This window comes from Bos javanicus, chromosome 1, assembly GCF_032452875.1.
Source record: "Bos javanicus breed banteng chromosome 1, ARS-OSU_banteng_1.0, whole genome shotgun sequence".
NCBI classification, from domain to species: Eukaryota; Metazoa; Chordata; class Mammalia; order Artiodactyla; family Bovidae; genus Bos; species Bos javanicus.
In genome coordinates this window covers 19,024,291-19,044,286 of record NC_083868.1, presented here as the reverse complement: position 1 = coordinate 19,044,286, position 19,996 = coordinate 19,024,291, and the positions used below count along the sequence as shown (strand labels likewise).

At 39.3% G+C, this 19,996-nt stretch overlaps 1 protein-coding gene across 1 annotated transcript in view; it reads right to left on the bottom strand.

Annotated features, from left to right (window-relative positions):
- The window catches only part of TMPRSS15 (transmembrane serine protease 15), a 142,236-nt gene that overhangs the window by 8,609 nt on the left and 113,631 nt on the right, over nucleotides 1-19,996 (bottom strand). The window contains exons 23-24 of the mRNA XM_061426189.1: nucleotides 4,609-4,790; nucleotides 2,829-2,924 (exon numbers count right to left, since the gene is read on the bottom strand). Coding sequence (XP_061282173.1) covers nucleotides 2,829-2,924; nucleotides 4,609-4,790 — 278 coding nt within the window. The remainder of the gene's footprint in view (nucleotides 1-2,828; nucleotides 2,925-4,608; nucleotides 4,791-19,996) is intronic.

Here is a 19,996-nt window from a genome sequence, read left to right as displayed (position 1 = left end):
CCCAATCAAAAAGTGGGAAAAAGACCTAACAGACACTTTTCCTAAGAAGACATATATAGACGGCTAACAAACACATGAAAAGATGCTCAACATTGCTCATTATTTGAGAAATGCAAACCAAAACTACAATGAGGTATCACCTCACACTGGTCAGAATGGCCATCATCAAAAAATCTACAAAAGAACTGCCTTATGACCCAGCAATCCCACTGCTGGGCATACACACTGAGGAAACCAGAAGTGAAAGAGACACGTGTACCCCAATGTTCATCGCAGCACTGTTTATAATAGCCAGGACATGGAAGCAACCTAGATGTCCATCAGCAGATGAATGGATAAAGAAAGCTGTGGTACATATACACAATGGAGTATTACTCAGCCATTAAAAAGAATACATTTGAATCAGTTCTAATGAGGTGGATGAAACTGGAGCCTATTATACAGAGTGAAGTAAGCCAGAAAGAAAAACACCAATACAGTATACTAACACATATATATGGAATTTAGAAAGATGGTAACAATAACCCTGTATACGAGACAGCAAAAGAGACACAGATGTATAGAACAGTCTTTTGGACTCTGTGGGAGAGGGTGAGGGTGGGATGATTTGGGAGAATGGCATTGAAACATGTATAATATCATATATGAAACGAGTCGCCAGTCCAGGTTCAATGCACGATACTGGATGCTTGGGGCTGGTGCACTGGGACGACCCAGAGGGATGGTATGGGGAGGGAGGAGGGAGGAGGGTTAAGGATGGGGAACACGTTTATACCTGTGGCGGATTCATGTTGATATATGGCAAAACCAATACAATATTGTAAAGTTAAAAAACAAAAAAATAAAAAAAATTTTAAAATGAGTCATTATAAGGTCCTATAAGAAGAACTAAAGAACCTCTTGATGAAAGTGAAAGAGGAAAGTGAAAAAGTTGGCTTAAAACTCAACATTCAGGAAACTAAGATCATGGCATCTGGTCCCATCACTTCATGGCAAATAGATGGGGAAACAATGGAAACAGTGACAGACTTTATTTTTTGGGCTCCAAAATCACTGCAGATGGTGACTGCAGCCATGAAATTAAAAGACGCTTACTCCTTGGGAGGAAAGTTATGAACAACCTAGACAGAATATTAAAAAAAACAGAGACATTACTTTGCCAACAAAAGTCCATCTTGTCAAGGCTATGGTTTTTCCAGTAGTCATGTATGGATGTGAGAGTTGGACTGTGAAGAAAGCTGAGCACCGAAGAATTGATGCTTTTGAACTGTGGTGTTGGAGAAGACTTTTGAGAGTCCCTTGGACTGCAAGGAGATCCAACCAGTCCATCCTGAAGGAAATCAGTCCTGAATATTCATTGGCAGGACTAATGCTGAAGCTGAAACTTCAATACTTTGGCCACCTGATGCAAAGAACTGACTCGTTTGAAAAGACCCTGATGCTGGGAAAGACTGAAGGCAGGAGGAGAAGGGGACAACAGAGATGAGATGGTTGGATGGCATCAATGACTCAGTGGACATGAGTTTGAGTAAACTCCAGGAGTTGGCGATGGACAGGGAGACCTGGTGTGCTGCAGTCCATGGGGTTGCAAAGAGTCAGACACAACTGAGCAACTGAACTGAACTGAACTGATAAGGTCCTATGAGCTTGAATAAAAATATACTAAAAGTCTACAAACAATAAATGCTGGAGAGGGTGTGGAGAAAAGGGAACACTCTTGAACTGTTGGTGGGAATGTAAATTGATACAGCCACTATGGAAGATGGTATGGAGATTCCTTATAAGACTAGGGATAAAACCACCATAAGACCCAGCAATCCCACTCTTAGGCATATATCCTGAGGTAACCAAACTGAAAAAGACACATGTATCCCATTGTTCATTTCAGCACTATTCACAATAGCTAGAACATGGAAGCAACCTAGATGTCCATCGACAGATGAATGGATAAAGAAGTTGTGGTACATATATACAATGGAGTATTACTCAGCCATAAAAGGAACACATTTGAGTCAGTTCTGATGAGGTGGATAAACCTAGAACCTATTATACAGAGTGAAGTGAGTCAGAAAGAGAAAGATAAGTATCATATTCTAACACATATATATGGAATCTAGAAGAATGGTACTGAAGAACTTATTTGCAGGGCAGCAATGGAGAAACAGACATAGAGAACAGACTTGGACATGGGGAGAGGGGAGGAGAGGGGGAGATGTATGGAAAGAGTAACATGGAAACTTACATTACCATATGTAAAATAGTCAATAGGAATTTGCTGTTGGCTCAGGAAACTCAAACAGGGGCTCTGTATCAACCTAGAGGAGGTGGGATGGGGAGGGAGATGGGAGGGAGGTTCAAAAGGGAGGCTCAGACTATGGCTGAGTCATGTTGAGATTTGACAGAAAACAACAAAATTCTGTAAAGCAATTATCCTTCAATAAAAAACATTAATTAAAAAGAAAATAATTTGACTTTTGATGAGACTTCATCCATATGCTTTACAAAAATACATTTTTGTCACTTTTGGCTATATTCATTTCAGTGAGTGTATCTTTTCATCAGATTGTTTATAATATTAATATTAACATTAGATATTGAGCTCGGGGGATGCTTGGATTTCCCTCTTATAATAATTATAGTTTTATAATATGGTAATGCAATTTGGAAATGAAATTTTTAACTATACAAAAAACAACATACGAATATAAGCCTGACAGCGCTTTTAAGAGACATTGAGGAAAAGTGTTATAATATGAGTCTTTTGAAAACAGTCACAGGGTAGAGTACTAGCAAGCTTTTTATATTTTCTTTTGAATCTGACAATTTACCTTGATATATAAGTGCCCCCCAGCCAGCAATAGAACAAATTCTTCCTGGGGGAAAAACTTGATTTTCTTCTGGTAAACAAATAGGCTGTATATAATCTGGAAATATGAAAGAAAACAAAACAAGGACAAACACACATGCATTTCCAAAAGTTTTAAAAATCAATCCTTTTCAACATTTCATCTAAAAAAAACTTGTGTTTTCATTTTATGCTGCCTGGACATGTTTTAGACATCAATCTTAAGGGAAAGAAGCATTGCAGAGCAGCACTTCTTTGAAAGTGGATTAGGTACCACTGGTGGCCTTTTAGGATCCCCCGCATTGTCTCAATTACTCTGCTGTAATGTACACATCTTAGTTCTGGAATTAGTCATACACATTTGATTTTTAAATCATCGTGGTACTTAATAGAATGTGGTGCCAGTTCTGTGAAAATCTTGGTAAGGCTGTTTTATCAGGGTTAATTAAGAGAAATTTGGGCAAATGTTCTGTGGGGGATTTTTCTTTCCCCCAATTATCCCCACATTAAAAAGGGTCTTAGGCGATTGTTTTACAGGGTACTTATGGAGGCATTAGCACAGCTTGCTGACTTTTTAAGCCCTTCTCCAATAATTTGCAAGCCTCCTAACATTTATTCAGCATCCGAGACATGTAAAACACAGGGCAGACACAAAAGTAGATAAAAGGATAGGCTCATACACCCAACTGCAGCAAGCGTGTGCCTTTGAGAAGTGCTCTCCTACATGTGGGGCCTTCCCTGGTGGTTCATGGTAAAGAATCCGCTGTGATACAGGAGACCCGTGGGGAAGATCCCATGGAGAAGGAAATGGCAACCCACTCCAGTACTCTTGCCTGGAGAATTCCATGGACAGAGGAGCCTGCAGGCTAAAGTCCATGGAGTCACAAGAGTTATACACAATGGAGCAACTAACACACACTCCTACACATGGAGACCAAATTCCTTAGAAGCACAGGAATGCCAGCACTTTCTCCTGACTGGGGACTGGAAAGTCTTCAGAGTAAAGGTTGGAGCTGAGCAGAGTCCTTCAGGATAAGGTTTACTCTCTCAGGTGATTTCTTGTACCTTATTTACATTTTTGGAGGAAGCCCTCCATCTGCCATTTCATTAATATTACTGACTCTCTTTATGAATGGTGGCTGGGTGGTAAAGAGTCTACCTGCCAAGGCAAGAGACAGAAGAGACATGGGCTTGACCCTTGAGTCAGGAAAATCCCCTGGAGGAAGAAATGGCAACATAATCCAGTACTCTTGCCTGGAAAATTCCACGGACACAGGAGGCTGGTGGGCTACAGTTTATGGGGTCACAAAGAGTCGGAGATGACTGAGCACAGACACACACACACACACACACACGGATAGCCATTCTCACTCCCTTTGCTCTTTGAACACATGGTCGTCTCACTTTGTCCTATTCCAGAATCTGTAGCAGGTGAACCTACCTTTCTTTTCCATGAGAAAGAGAGGTTGCGTGCAGTAGAGCATGATCTACTTTCTCTGGGTTGCTCCTTGGAGTTGACTGTTATACAGGACTCTGAGAGTTTTATTTTACTGGTCAATTTTCCAGAAAGCTGGATTTAAGCACCTTGATGAAGGTAATTTAATATGTGTCTCCCCATTCCCCAATTCCATTTAAATTATAATGATTTCTATAACAAATTACCCAACTTTTATGGACTATTAATACACTGGTACTGATAATATTTCAAGTCTGATCTTGAATTAATATGGTCAGATAAGATGACTAAAGCTGATTTCTCCTACCTGTGTAGTTCACTTTCATTTCAAGATGCATCATGGCGATGTCATTGTCCTTTCTCCGTTTATTGTAGTGTGGGTTTATGACAATTTGGTCAATCAACCTAGTTTCTATCTGAGGAGAAGTCAGATTTGATGCCATATGCAGGCCTAGCACTGCTTTCCACTTAGACGGCTCCATATTTCTCCTAAAGATTATGAAAACAAAAGAATAAGAAATTTCCCATCCACCACAGTTACACTCTAGAGAAATTCACAGTAGATATTTCAGAACCACTTGTTCATATCTTCAGGTAATCTTGCACTTCTCTGACAAATTCTTCTTTAAAAATATTTCCTTTAATTTCCAAATTGGCGAAGGAGTACATCAAGGCTGTACATTGTCACCCTGCTTATTTAATTTATATGCAGAATAAATCATGTGAAAAGCTGGGCTGGATGAAGTGCAAGCTGGAATCCAGGTTGCTGGGAGAAATATCAATAACCTCAGATATTCAGATGACACCACCCTTATGACAGAAGGTGAAGAGGAACTGAAGAGCCTCTTGATGAAAGTGAAAGAGGAGAGAAAAAGCTGGCTTAAAACTTAACATTCAAAAAGCTAAGATTATGGCACCTGGTCCCATCACTTCACAGCAAATGGATGGGGAAACAATGGAAAAAGTGAGAGACTTTATTTTTTGAGGCTCCAAAATCACTGCAGATGGTGACTGCAGCCATGAAATTAAAAGAGCTTGCTCCTTGGAAGAAAAGCTATGAACCAAACTAGACAGAATATTAAAAAGCAGAGATATTACTTTACCAAAAAATGTCCCTCTATTCAAAGGTATGGTTTTTTTAGTAATCATGTATGGATGTAAGATTTAGACCATAAAAAAATCTGAGTGCTGAAGGACTGATGCTTTTGAACTGTGGTGTTGGAGAAGACTTTTGAGAGTCCCTTGGAGAGCAAGGAGACCAAACACCTCAATCCTAAAGGAAATCAACCCTGAATATTCATTGGAAGGACTGAGGCTGAAGCTGAAGCTCTAATACTTTGGCCACCTGATGCAAAGAACTGACTCCTTGGAAAAGACCGTGATGCTGGGAAAGATTAAAGGCAGAGAGAAAAGGGACAACAGAGGATGAGATGGTTGGATGGCATCACCGACTCAATGGACATGAATTTGAGCAGACTCTGGATTGGTGATGGACAGGGAAGCCTGGCGTGCTGCAGTCCACGTGGTCTCAAAGAGTTAGACACGCCTGAGTGACTAAACTGAACTAGATTGTGGTTTTCAACTTATGTTTCCCATTAGAATCACCTGTTTCACTTTTAAATAACACTGTTCTCCTTTCCCTATCTCTGATTTAATAAGTCTGGGATGGAGAGAGGCATTTTTAAATATTCATTTTTAAATTAAATCTCCATGTTGTTGGTAAGGTTTGAGAACTACTGCTATAGATCACATTCCAGTGTGGAGACCACCTCTTGGTTCAAGGCTCCTTCTAGCAACCACAGTAGCTATGGTAACAATGAAAGGAAGTTCAGCAGCACCTCCTGTTTAGGGGATCACTGAATTCACAGAGGTCACATAAACAATAAAACCTATTATATTTATAAGGTAATACATGAACTTGAGCAGTTTCCACACATAATGAACTCACAATTTTTCATACACAATGTTGACTACTGATAATGTACTGGTAAAGGATAACATTTGTATTATAGGCAAATTAAATTGGAGATTGTATTAGAATTTGAAAGTGTACAGAAATTCCTCAATGTGCTGTTGGTAGGCAACATCTCCATACCAAGAAATTACTGTTGGAAAACTGGTATTAAGCCAACTGAGCCATATTCACAATGAAGTGAAAATTCCAATAACTGTAATATAACAGAACTAGTCATTCAATTCTCTGTGGTCATAAATGCCTAGTTTAACACGGTACTTCAAATATTACAATCCAAGTCACCTACAAATATATGTAAATATATAAAGGGCATGAAGTTATTTCAAGTCCATCTGTTATGTTTTTACCTATTTATTCATTACTTTGTGTATTCCTCTTAAATAATTACTCCTCTGAAAAAGCTGTATGTATTTTTACTCAGCATTTAATTTATATATTTACTTGATATTTACAAAAAATGCATCTTAAAATTGCCCCACTATTTTCCTACTTTGCATTTAATTGTATTTATTTATATATATATTGCATTATAGTTTATATAACCAATGCATTATATTATTATTTATATGTTAAATTATACATACTAATCACTTATAGTTAGTATTATTTAGTAATGATAAATCATTATTACTTTTGTTCATTTATTATTAATAAATTATTAAATTTACTGTTTATAATTAAGTAGCCCATAATCAAATCACTTATAAATACTGAGATAAGTAAGTTATTTATTTAATAAATTATTAATTAATTATTGATTTCATTATGAATGAGAATAAAGTATTGTTTATTAATTGGTATAATTGGTATACTAATTATTATACTAATAACACTATATTAATGGTATAACATTTCAATAATAATTATTAACATTTGTTCAAAGGAAGTATGACCCCATTTTATAGATTTCATTTTGAAATTGAGTACATTTACTTAAAAAATTTATTGTCTCCTTAAATGTTTCTACATATTTTATATTCAGAAAAAATACAAAAAAGTTCTCAGTGGTATATTCAATTTACTTGCTATCAATTTAAATCAATAAAACAATGCAGCTCGGATAAAATGCAGTTTAGTAGCTAAATTCCCAAATTATCTCTTTTGTATGTACTGTACTCTATCTGAGAACTATTGAAATAACACTGATATGAGAGAATTTGTAGGTAATGCAAAGTTTAGGAATCACCATTTTCTCTCATTATTTTGGTATTTCAAATAGAGAAGCAACACAAACAACAAACTAAGATTAAACATGCATGTTTTAATCTTCTGGTCTAATGTGGCTTACTGCAATGTTATTCTGACATAATTCTTAACGATTTCTGAAATTATTATTCTGCTACAATGAATAGAGCCTCTCTTCCATGTTTCTTCCCACCATCTGTAAGCAGCGCTATAGGTAAGAAATATCTCTCCAACATGTGTCATTTGCACTTCTCTCTCATGTCCCTTCTGCATAACTTTCCGTGTCTATGTGATTCACTTCCCCGGCATGAGCCCCACACTAGCACAAGCCAAGTAAAATAGGCAGACCCAATCCAGCAGAGGCTAAAGATGGCAGAAATAGGGTATTTTTAGTTAGGGCAAGTGGGCGGAATTTCTGCTACATTTCATCTTTGCCTGCTCTGTTCAAGCAAAGTGTTATTCTCAGTAGTGAGGAAAAGAAAGGCATAGGTTGAGATGAAATAGAAAGATGTGTGTTCCTGACCTCTGCAACTTCAAAGACTGTGTACCTCATGGCATATACTAGGTGCTCCATAGATGCTGCCCACTCTATGTTGCTCTGTCCTCGGATTAAATAACTTCACTAACGTAAGCATAACAATGTCCAGGGGACATCCCCGGTGGTCCAGTGTTTAGGGATCTGCATTTCCACTGAAGGGAGCATGGATTCTATCTCTGGTTGGGGAACTAAGATCCCATATGCCACTCGACATGGTTAAAAGTAAATGTAAATAGTCATCTTATCTGTAAAAATCTTAAAAAAAAATGTCCATTTGTAAGTGGGATTTTCACTGTGGTAGGAAGTAAATATGGTAAGATAATTATCATAGAGCAACACAATATGCTAAAAGGAAAAAAAGATCAATGGGAACCCGTACTATAAACTGGATTTTTTAATATTCTCCCATTACTAATGGTGGCATAAAGCAACCTCAGCAAGTTTGCCCACTGTCAACCCATATGTTTACAGAACTTTTAGTCTCTATTTTCATTCTCCATGAATGGAAAAGAATTCCTAATGGAATAGCCAATTTTCAAAGGCAAGAAAGAATTGGAATGCCACTGAAATGTGCTACTGTTGTCAGAGATCAATAAAGTTTTCAAGAGTATCGGAGGTAATTTTAAAAGAACAAAGGAACCATATTAAATGGGATAACACTGGCTAGCTTTAACAATTTGAGCATCATATAGTAATCACAATAATTATTCTAGTTAATAAAATACATTGTTAATAAAGGGCCATGAGTCCATAAAGAAACTCAAAAGAAAAAAAGCCAAGTGTGTAAAAAGGCAGATGTATTGTAAAGGAGGGTTGACAGGAAGGGTGTGTTCCAATATTATCCTTTCTCATGAATAGGAAAGCATTTCATACATATGGGACTTTTTATTTCATCTATTAAGTATGTTTTTAAAATAAAGTTATGCATCTATGTGTTTAAGTGTGAAAAGAGAAATAAGTACAGGGAACCAAGACTAAGCCAAACAATCCTCAGCACTATTTGATCTGGTGGATTACCGCTGGGCTTCCCAGGTGGCTTTGGTTAAAGAATATACCTGCTTTGCAGAAGATGTGGGTTCAGTCCCTGGGTCAGGAAGATCCCCTGGAGAAGGAAATAGCAACCCCTTCCAGTAGTCTTGCCTGGAGAATCCCATGGACAGAGGAGCCTGGTAGGCTATAATCCATGGGATCGCAAAGAGTCAGACATGACTTAGCAACTGAACAACAACAAGGATTATATTTGGAAACTTAATAAATCATCTTTGAGTGCCTTTCTTCACTTGATTCCCCAGACTATCCATGGATTTGTGATTTTCCTCTCATTTCACTCTCTACTCTTCCTCAGTTTCTCTTTGCCAGCTCTTTTCTTCTCAAATATTTAGATTGAGATATTAGAATATTCTAGAATTTGCTTTCTGCCTTCTTCTTTTCTTCATTAACATTAGTTTCAGTGATGATCTTATTCAATGCCATGACTTTAAATACCAGAAATACCCACGTCTCTTGAGTCTCTTGCATTGGCAGGCAGGTTCTTTACCACTAGCACCACCTGGGAAAGCTGGATTCTGAAAGGAAGTTTCAAATTTAATACGCAAAACATCAGAACTTTTATTCCCTTTCTAGTTCTGTTTCTTCCCATTTTCATCATCTCAATAAATTATATGAACACTTATCTTATTGTTTAAAGACAAACCCTTTATTCTTCTCCTTATCTATCTGTTGAAGTTTGGTCACTAAGTCATGTTCGACTCTCTTTTCAGTTCAGTTCAGTTCAGTCCCTCAGTCGTGTCCGACTCTCTGCGACCCCATTAATTGCAGCACGCCAGGCCTCCCTGTCCATCACCAACCCCCGGAGTTCACTCAGACTCACGTCCATTGAGTCAGTGATGCCATCCAGCCATCTCATCCTCTGTCGTCCCCTTCTCCTCCTGCCCCCAATCCCTCCCAGCATCAGAGTCTTTTCCAATGAGTCAACTCTTTGCAGGAGGTGGCCAAAGTACTGGAGTTTCAGCTTTAGCATCATTCCTTCCAAAGAAATCCCAGGTCTGATCTCCTTCAGAATGGACTGGTTGGACCTCCTTGCAGTCCAAAGGACTCTCAAGTGTCTTCGCCAAAACCACAGTTCAAAAGCATCAATTCTTCGGCACTCAGATTTCTTACAGTCCAACTCTCACATCCATACATGACTACTGGAAAAACCATAGCCTTGACTAGGTGGACCTTGTTGGCAAAGTAATGTCTCTGCTTTTGAATATGCTATCTAGGTTGGTCATAACTTTCCTTCCAAGGAGTAAGCGTCTTTTAATTTCATGGCTGCAATCACCATCAGCAGTGATTTTGGAGCCCCAAAATTAAAGTCTGACACTGTTTCCCCATCTATTTCCCACTCTCTTTTAGACCCTTTTAACTGCAGCATGCTAGGTTCCCCTGACCTTTACTACTTCCAGAGTCTGTTCAAATTCATATTCATTAAGTTGGTTATGCTATCCAACCATCTCATCCTTTGCCACCCACATCTCCTTTTGCCTTCCTTCTTTCCTAGCATCTGCTGGTGGGTCAGATGGTAAAGCGTCTGCCTGCAATGTGGGAGACCCAGGTTCGATCCCTGGGTCAGGAAGATCTCCTGGAGAAGGAAATGGCAATCCACTCCAGTATTCTTGCCTGGAAAATCCCATGGACGGAGGAACCTGGCAGGCTACAGTCTGTGGGGTTGCAAAGAGTCAGACATGACTGAGGGACTTCACGGTCTTTTCTAATGAGTCAACTCTTTCCATCAGGTGGCCAAACTATTGGAGCTTCAGTTTCAGCATCAGTCCTTCCAATGAATATTCACAGTTGACTTCCTTTAGGACTGACTGGTTTGATCTCTTTGCAGTCTGAGGGACTCTCAAGAGTGATGTCTCTGCATTTTAAAATGCTATCTAGGTTTGTCGTATGTTTCTATCCAAGGAGCAAGCATCTTTTAATTTTGTGGCTGCAGTCACTGTCTGCAGTGATTTTGGAGGCCAAGAAAATAAAATCTGTTGCTGCTTCTAGTTTTTCCCTTTTTATTTACCATGAAGTGATGGGACTGAATTCCATGATCTTAGTTTTTTTTTTTTTTTCAAATGTTGCGTTTCAAGCCAGTTTTTTCACTCTCCTCTTTCACCCTTATCAAGAAGTTCTTTAGTTCCTCTTCACTTTCTGAGATCACTGCAACTTTAGATGACTCTCAGCATCTGAGCATATTAATAAGATCCAGGCATTTGTCCAGCTTCCTCTAACATAATCTTAGAGCCACCATTGTTTCTTTCTGACTGGTTCCCCCAACTTTACCCTTGCTCCCCTCAGCAGTGGAATCTCTACACAGATACCTGACAAGACAAGGTCACTCTTCCACCTTCCAGGCTCACATCCCACTTACCACGGCCGACTGAGTCCTCACCAGGGCCTAGGATACGGTCTTGCTTATATCTCATATCTTGTTCCTACCCCACTGTCAATCACTTCCTGATTAACAGTGGTAGCAAGGCTTCTCAGTGTTTTTGTTTTCTGCCCTAGCCTGTAATATAAGCATCATTCACACAAAAACTTTGTTGATCTGTAGAGCATTATTACCCCTAAAACTTAGAACAGTGCTTGGCACAGGCTATGTTCACTGGGACTTCCCTAGTGGTCCAGTGGTTAAGAATCTCCCTTCCAATGCAGGGGACACAAGTTACACCTCTGGTCAGGGAACTGGGAGCCCCAAACTAAGCCTGTGGGCCACAATAGAGAACTCACACACCTCAGTGAAGACTCGGTGAAGCCAAAAGCAGAACAAAAAATGGTGAGTGCTCACTGACTGAAGGAATATATTAAAAACGAGATGCAATCCAGGAGTCAGAAAGATTGAGCACAACCAGTGGTTACACATTTCAGCCAGGTAGAGAGAGGAGTTGCAGATCAAGCCATATCAGCACATGTGATTACAGAAAATAAATAAGGGAAGAGAGCTCACAGTGATGCCATCCAAGATGAAGAATTTGTTCTCAAAGTAGAAGTAGCTTCAGGGATCAGATGCTGAAACACTTAGGAAATGAAACTTCTGAGTGGACTAATAATAATAATGTTATCTGTTAATAAAAGTTGGAGAAGGCAATGGCACCCCACTCCAGTACTCTTGCCTGGAGAATCCCATGGACGGAGGAGCCTGGTGGGCTGCAGTCCATGGGGTCGCTAGGAGTCGGACACGACTGAGCGACGTCACTTTCACTTTTCACTTTCATGCATTGGAGAAGGAAATGGCAACCCACTCCAGTGTTCTTGCCTGGAGAATCCCAGGGATGGGGGAGCCTTGTGGGCTGCCGTCTATGGGGTCGCACAGAGTCGGACATGACTGAAGCGACTTAGCAGCAGCAGCAGCAGTTAATAAAAGTATGTTATTAAAAGTAGTGCTGATAGAATACTATCAAGGAAATGAGTTATATGATATGAGCCAAAGGTGACTTTATGTAGATGACACCAGATTAGAAATTGGTATCTCTTAGAAAAGGAATCAAGATCCATGCCATAACCAAAACCAAATAAGTCACTAATCTTGAAATCTCTACTGGCTTAGGAAAATACTCTTCATTTTTTTGATCTGTAAAAATTACTAAAATCTTGAAAGAGTGTTACAGGATTTCTGCAACCTGAAGGAGGTAATTTATTATTAGCTGATCTCCTAAAACTGTAAGAATAGGTAGATAGAGAAACTAAACCCACAATATTTTTTTCGAGTATGTTTAAGTAGAAATGAAATAATTTTTTAAAACATTATATTTGGGTAGATTCTGTGTCCTAGATCTATCTGTTTGAGGCGTTAAAAAGAATCCAAATTTTAAACTGTAATTGCAGTATCAATTAATTAATGTTGGTGGCTCAGATGGTAAACATGAGTTCAATCCCTGGGTAGGGAAGTTCCTCTGAAAAAGGAAAGGGCAACCCACTCCAGTATTCTTGCCAGGAGATTTCCATGGACAGAGGAACCTGGCAGGGTCCAGTCCATAGGGTCACAAAGAGTCGGACATGACTATTCAGTCATGACTATCGCTCACTGTAGTCAATACTGTTTAAAAAGTTGGTCTTCAAAGTTTTATTATCACTATAAGTTAAATTAATTTAGCACTAAATAAAGCATAAATAGTAATGTGTATTTCTTGTCATACACCAAAACACCTGGTTATGAAATCATCTATTTCAGAAATGTTAACACCTGGTTCAGTAAATTGTTTTAATGAGAAATGAGGTAATCCACATGGTGCATTTGATCTTCTCTGAAGAGCAAATTAAAGAATGGAAGATTGAAAAGAGGCTTCTCATCAACGATAATTTCATTATTGTGCTCAAGTTGCTCAATCATGTCCAACTCTTTGTGACCCCACTGACTGTAGCCCGCCAGGCTCCTCTGTTCATGGGATTTTCCCAGCAAAAATATTGGAATGGGTTGCATTTCCTCCTCCAGGAATGTCATCATGGATAGATGTCTATTCAATAGATGTGATCCATACTGTAAGTTATAAATGAGTGACCCACCCAGACTGAACAGTGGTCCCTTCTGGAGTCTACTTCAAGGATGGTGATGACTGGGAAGGGGTAAGGGAGGAATTTCCAGGTGGTGGAAATGTTTTATGTCTTGATGAGAGTGTGGTCACACAGACATATGCATTTTCAAAACTAATCAAATTGGACATTAATGATTAGGCATTTTGCATATGTCAGTGGGAAAAAATGAAAGCAATATTAAACTCTGGTTGCTTTAGACAGTGCTATAGTTCACAATTTTCAAACTACTTTTCCATTCTAAGCTTGAGTAAATCCATAGTTATTTTGTAGACAGCATAAATAAGCTTTGTCATAATTGGAGATGAGTTATAAATATGGAAGGAGAAAAGACTAAAATGTATTCTATTGTGTTTTACTTGAATTATCCCATTTTGAGTTCATATTTATAAAGCTATGAGAATATAGAGATATGCCCACTGAGAAGGTCTAGAATCAGGGAATACCACCAGTTGTAGGGCTGTGGATGATATTAGTTTTTTAATGTAGAAGGAACTAAAATTGCTGAATGGATTTGGGGTCTCTTATAGAAAGCTTAATTTGAGAGCAAGGGCAGGGAAAGTACAAGATGAACCTGGAACACTTTATTTTGCCAGAAAGTAAGGAAGTTTTCAAAGAATGGGGATATATCAAGACCAAGAAGGGAGCAAGCTTGAAGGGTTTCCCCAAATATAAGGACTTTCTATAAAATAACTTGCATGTATTAAAAAGATATCAAAGACAAGAAAAAAAGGCTGAGAAAGACAAAGATAGTAAGGCTAACAGAAAGGCTGTTTTAGATTAAAGATGAAAGAGACATGGCAACCAAATTGAGTGCATTATTCTTAATTGGTTCTTGGGTGGAAAACATACAAGCTACAAATGTTCTAAAAAACATATTTGGGGCAATTGATAAAAGTAAATATATACTGTATTAATTAATTAGATATTTTGTATTGCATGCATGTTAATTTCCATGATTTTCTGTGATTATGAAGGAAAATATTCTTGTTCTTAGTTTAAAAAAAATAACAAAGAACACAGTGTAAAGAGGCATATGTCTAACCCACTGTCAAATGATTCAGAAAACAAATATTTCTCCAAAGTGGAGGGAATGAAAGAATGATGAGAAAGTTCTCATAGCATAAAATGTAAACAAATGGTAAATGTCAGTGAAGGTACACAGGATTTCTCTGTATTATTATTTGCAATTTGGGGGCATGTCTGAAATTTTATCAATATAAACAATTTAGAAAATAAATGTGCTGAGTATCTCATGGGTAAGACTTAGAGTCTTCTTCCACGGACATTTCGTGAGCAGGAGCAATAAAAATTTTATTGCACATTTCTCTAATTCACAAAAGTATTGAAGCATCTTAATTTTGCCCTGGCAATCATCCTAGGAGGTAGATAATCTGTGCACACTCTACAGATGAGATCCTGAAACCCACAGATTGATTCGAAGTCACACAAAGTCAGTGCCATGAGAAAGCGAAAGGGAAAGTGAAGTCGCTCAGTTGTGTACAACTCTGTGAGTCCATGAACTGTACCTGTCAAGCTCCTACATCCATGGGATTTTCCAGGCAAGATTATTGGAGTGGGTTGCCATTTCCTTTTCCAGGGGATCTTCCCAACCCAGGGATTGAACCCGGGTCTCCTGCATTGCAGGCAGACTCTTTACCATCTGAGCCACAAGGGGGCTTCCCCTTAAGTCAGTCCCATAAGTACCCTTCAGTCAGTACCATCAGCAGGATCAAAATCCTATTCTCTGATTTGAAGTCAACCTTCCTTGTCTTTAAATCACAGCAAAGTCGGCTCATACTTTCCAAATCTCTCTTTTAAGGTTGGAAAAAATAAAAAACAAACAGACGCAACAGTAAAGGAGAAATGGAACAAGCACAGGGAAGTTTAGTGACATCCAGGAATACTGCAGCTGAGGGATGGGAAAAGGGGTGTAAACATACAAATGTAGACGGAGAAGAACTGACCAATTAAACCATTTAACTATCCATAGGTGGAAACTCCTGGAGCAGATTTACATCGAGGTCAGGTCAGATCAGGTCACTAGCTTCCCAGGTGGCTCTAGTGTTAAAGAACCTGCCTGCCAATGCAGGATACATAAAAAATGTGGGTTTGATCCCTGGGTTGCAAAGATCCTCTGGAGAAGGGCATAGCAACCCACTTCAGTATTCTTGCCTGGAGAATGCCATGGACAGAGCAGCCGAAAGGGCTACAGTCCATAGGGCTGCACAGAGTCAGAAATGACTGAAGTGACGTAGCACACAGTACAAACATCGGTAATTTGCGTGGGGCTTCCCCGGTGGCCCTAGTGGTAAAGAACCCCCTGCCCCACCACCCTCCTGCCAATGCAAGAGACATAAGAGATGTGTTTGATTCCTGGGTCAAGCAGATCCACAGAAGGAGGGCGTGACAATCCATTCCATTCTTGCCTGGAGAATCCCATGGACAGAGGAGCCCAGGAGCCCAGTGACAGTTGGATGCGACTGAAGTGACTTAACATGCACACAGGCACAGGTTATTTGTATGGTTTGGTTTCAGTAAGTTTCTTGATTTGGGTTCTCCTTTTTATTAGGAAATTAAGTTTTTCATTGTATAAGTAGAGTTTTAAAAATCAGAGGCAGTATTAACATATTTGTAAGAACATTTTTTGGATAAAACTCTCTGAAATAATATCAGAAACTTTCTTGGTTAGAGACATAAATAAAAAAGAAAGAAAACTCCTGGCAACTGATGAAGAATGAGATATAATACCACTGAGGGGCTAAGGAGAGTGGGTACAATGCAAGGTTGCTGAGGAAACGTCTGAACCATCAAAATTCTATTACAGCTTACACTTGCTTGCCTTTGTTCAGAATTAAAACTGTGTGAAAAGTTATTTTATGTGCTGTATGACTGAACATGTGTTTATATTAAATGAAAATGTTTTTCCATTTCCTTCATGTATTTGTGGTTTGAAAAGATGCTGTTGATATTCCTAACCTAACCTAGACACCTAACCCTGTGTCTTCAGGGCAGACACACTGATACTATAATCACAGAAAACTCGTCAATCTGATCACAGATTGATTTGATCACAGCCTTGTCTAACTCAATGAAACTAAGCCAGGCCGTGTGAGGCCACCCAAGACAGGCAGGTCATGGTGGAGAGGTCTGACAGAATGTGGTCCACTGGAGAAGGGAATGGCAAACCACTTCAGTATTCTTGCCTTGAGAACTCCATGAACAGTATGAAAAGGCAAAATGATAGGATACTGAAAGATGAACTCCCCAGGTCAGTAGGTGCCCAATATGCTACTGGAGATCAGTGGAGCATGATCTCCAAAGCCAAAGTAAAAACAATACCCATTTGTGGATGTGACTGGTGATAAAAGCAAGGTCTGATGCTGTAAAGACAATATTACATAGGAACCTGGAATGTTAGGTCCATGAATCAAGGCAAACTGGAAGTAGTCAAACAGGAGATGGAAAGAGTGAACATCGACATTCTAGGAATCAGCGAATTAAAATGGACTAGAATGGGTGAATTTAACTCAGATGACCATTATATCTACTACTGTGGGCAGGAGTCCCTTAGAAGAAATGGAGTAGCTGTCATGGTCAACAAGAGTCTGAAATGCAGTACTTGGATGAAATCTCAAAAATGACAGAAGGATCTCTGTTCATTTCCAAGGCAAACCATTCAATATCACAGTAATCCAAGCCTATGCCCCAACCAGTAATGCTGAAGAAGATAAAGTTGAATGGTTCTATGAAGACCTACAAGACCTTTTAGAACCAACACCCAAAAAAGATGTCCTTTTCATTATAGGGGACTGGAATGCAAAAGTGGGAAGTCAAGAAACACCTGGTGTAACAGGCAAATTTGGCCTTGGAATATGGAATGAAGCAGGGCAAAGGCTAAGAGAGTTTTGCCAAAAGAACACACTGGTCATAGCAAACACCTTCTTCCAACAACACAAGAGAAGACTCTACACATGGACATCACCAGATGGCCAACACCAAAATCAGATTGATTATATTTTTTGCAGCCAAAGATGGAGAAGCTCTGTACAGTCAGCAAAAACAAGACCGGGAGATGACTGTGGCTCAGATCATGAACTCCTTATTGCCAAATTCAGACTGAAATTGAAGAAAGTAGGGAAAACAAATAGGCCATTCAGGTAGGACCTAAATCAAATCCCTATGACTATACAGTGGAAGTGAGAAATAGATTTAAGGCACTGATAGAGTGCCTGATGAACTATGGACGGAGGTTCGTGACACTGTACAGGAGACAGGGAGCAAGACTATCCCCATAGAAAAGAAATGCAAAAATGCAAAATGGCTGTCTGGGGAAATCTTACAAATAGCTATGAAAAGAAGAAAAGTGAAAAGCAAAGGAGAAAAGGAAAGATATAAGCATCTGAATGCAGAGTTCCAAAGAATAGCAAGGAGATATAAGAAAGCCTTCCTCAGCGATCAATACAAAGAAATAGAGGAAAACAACAGAATAGGAAAGACTAGAGATCTCTTCAAGAAAATTAGAGATACCAAGGGAACATTTCATGCAAAGATGGGCTCAATAAAGGACAGAAATGGTATGGACCTAACAGAAGCAGAAGATATTAAGAAGAGGTGGCAAGAATACACAGAAGAACTGTACAAAAAAGATCTTCATGACCAAGATAACCAGGATGGTGATCACTCACCTAGAGCCAGACATCCTGGAATGTGAAGTCAAGTGGGCCTTAGAAAGCATCACTACCAACAAAGTTAGTGGAAGTGATGGAATTCCAGTTGAGCTATTTCAAATCCTGGAAGATGATGCTGTGAAAGTGCTGCACTCAATATGCCAGCAAATTTGGAAAACTCAGCAGTGGCCACAGGACTGGAAAAGGTCAGTTTTAATTCTAATCCCAAAGAAAGGCAATCCCCCAAAATGCTCAAACTACCACACAATTGCACTCATCTCACCATGCTGGCAAATTAATCCTCAAAATTCTCCAAACCAGGCTTCAGCAATACATGAACCGTGAACTTCCAGATGTTCAAGCTGGTTTTAGAAAAGGCAGAGGAACCAGAAATCAAATAGCTAACATCTGCTGGATCATGGAAAAAGCAAGAGAGTTCCAGAAAAACATCTATTTCTGCTTAATCGACTATGCCAAAGCCTTTGACTGTGCGGATAACAAGAAACTGTGGAAAATTCTGAAAGAGATGGGAATACCAGACTACCTGACCTGCCTCTTGAGAAACCTATATGCAGGTCAGGAAGCAACAGTTAGAACTGGACATGGAACAACAGACTGGTTCCAAATAGGAGAAGGAGTACGTCAAGGCTGTATATTGTTGTCATCCTGCTTATTTAACTTATATGCAGAGTACATCATGAGAAATGCTGGGCTGGAAGAAGCACAAGCTGGAATGAAGGTTGCTGTGAGAAATATCAATAACCACAGATATGCAGATGACACCACCTTTATGACAGAAATTGAAGCAGAACTAAAAAGCCTCTTGATGAAAGTGAAAGAGGAGAGTGAAAAAGTTGACTTAAAGCTCAACATTCAGAAAATGAAGATCATGGCATCCGGTCCCATCACTTCATGGCAAGCAGATGGGGAAACAGTGGAAACAGTGTCAGACTTTATTTTTGGGGGCTCCAAAATCACCATAGGTGGTGATTGCACCCATGAAATTAAAATACACTTATTCCTTGGAAGGAAAGTTATGACCAACCTAGATAGCATATTCAAAAGCAGAGACATTACTTTGCCAACAAAGTTCCGTCTAGTCAAGGCAAAACTCCAGTGGTCAGGTATGGATGTGAGAGTTGAACTGTGAAGAAAGCTGAGCACCGAAGAATTGATGCTTTTGAACTGTGGTGTTGGAGAAGACTCTTAGTCCCTTGGACTGCAAGGAGATCCAACCAGTCCATTCTAAAGATCAGTCCTGGTGTTCTTTGGAGGGAATGATGCTAAAGCTGAAACTTCAATACTTTGGCCACCTCATGTGAAGAGTGGACTCATTGGAAAAGACTCTGATGCTTGGAAGGATTGGGGGCAGGAGGAGAAGGGGACAACAGAGGATGAGATGGCTGGATGGCATCACTGACTTGATGGACATGAGTTTGAGTGAACTCTGGGAGTTGGTGTTGGACAGGGAGGCCTGGTATGCTGCAATTCATGGGGTTGGAAAGAGTCAGACATGACTGAGCTACTGAACTGAACTGAACTGAACCCATAATAAGTACATCTGTAAAGTAGATAATTGAAAGATGTCATTCACGTCACTGCAAGCCTAGCTGACATTTAGAAAACATATGTTCTGCAAGAATATTGGATGGATGAATTTATCATATCTGATGTTAATACAGTAAGTTGGTCTCTTACTAAGACCTACCTATGGTGCAGCAGAAAACACTGAATTTCTAGCTAAAGATACCTTTTACCTATAACA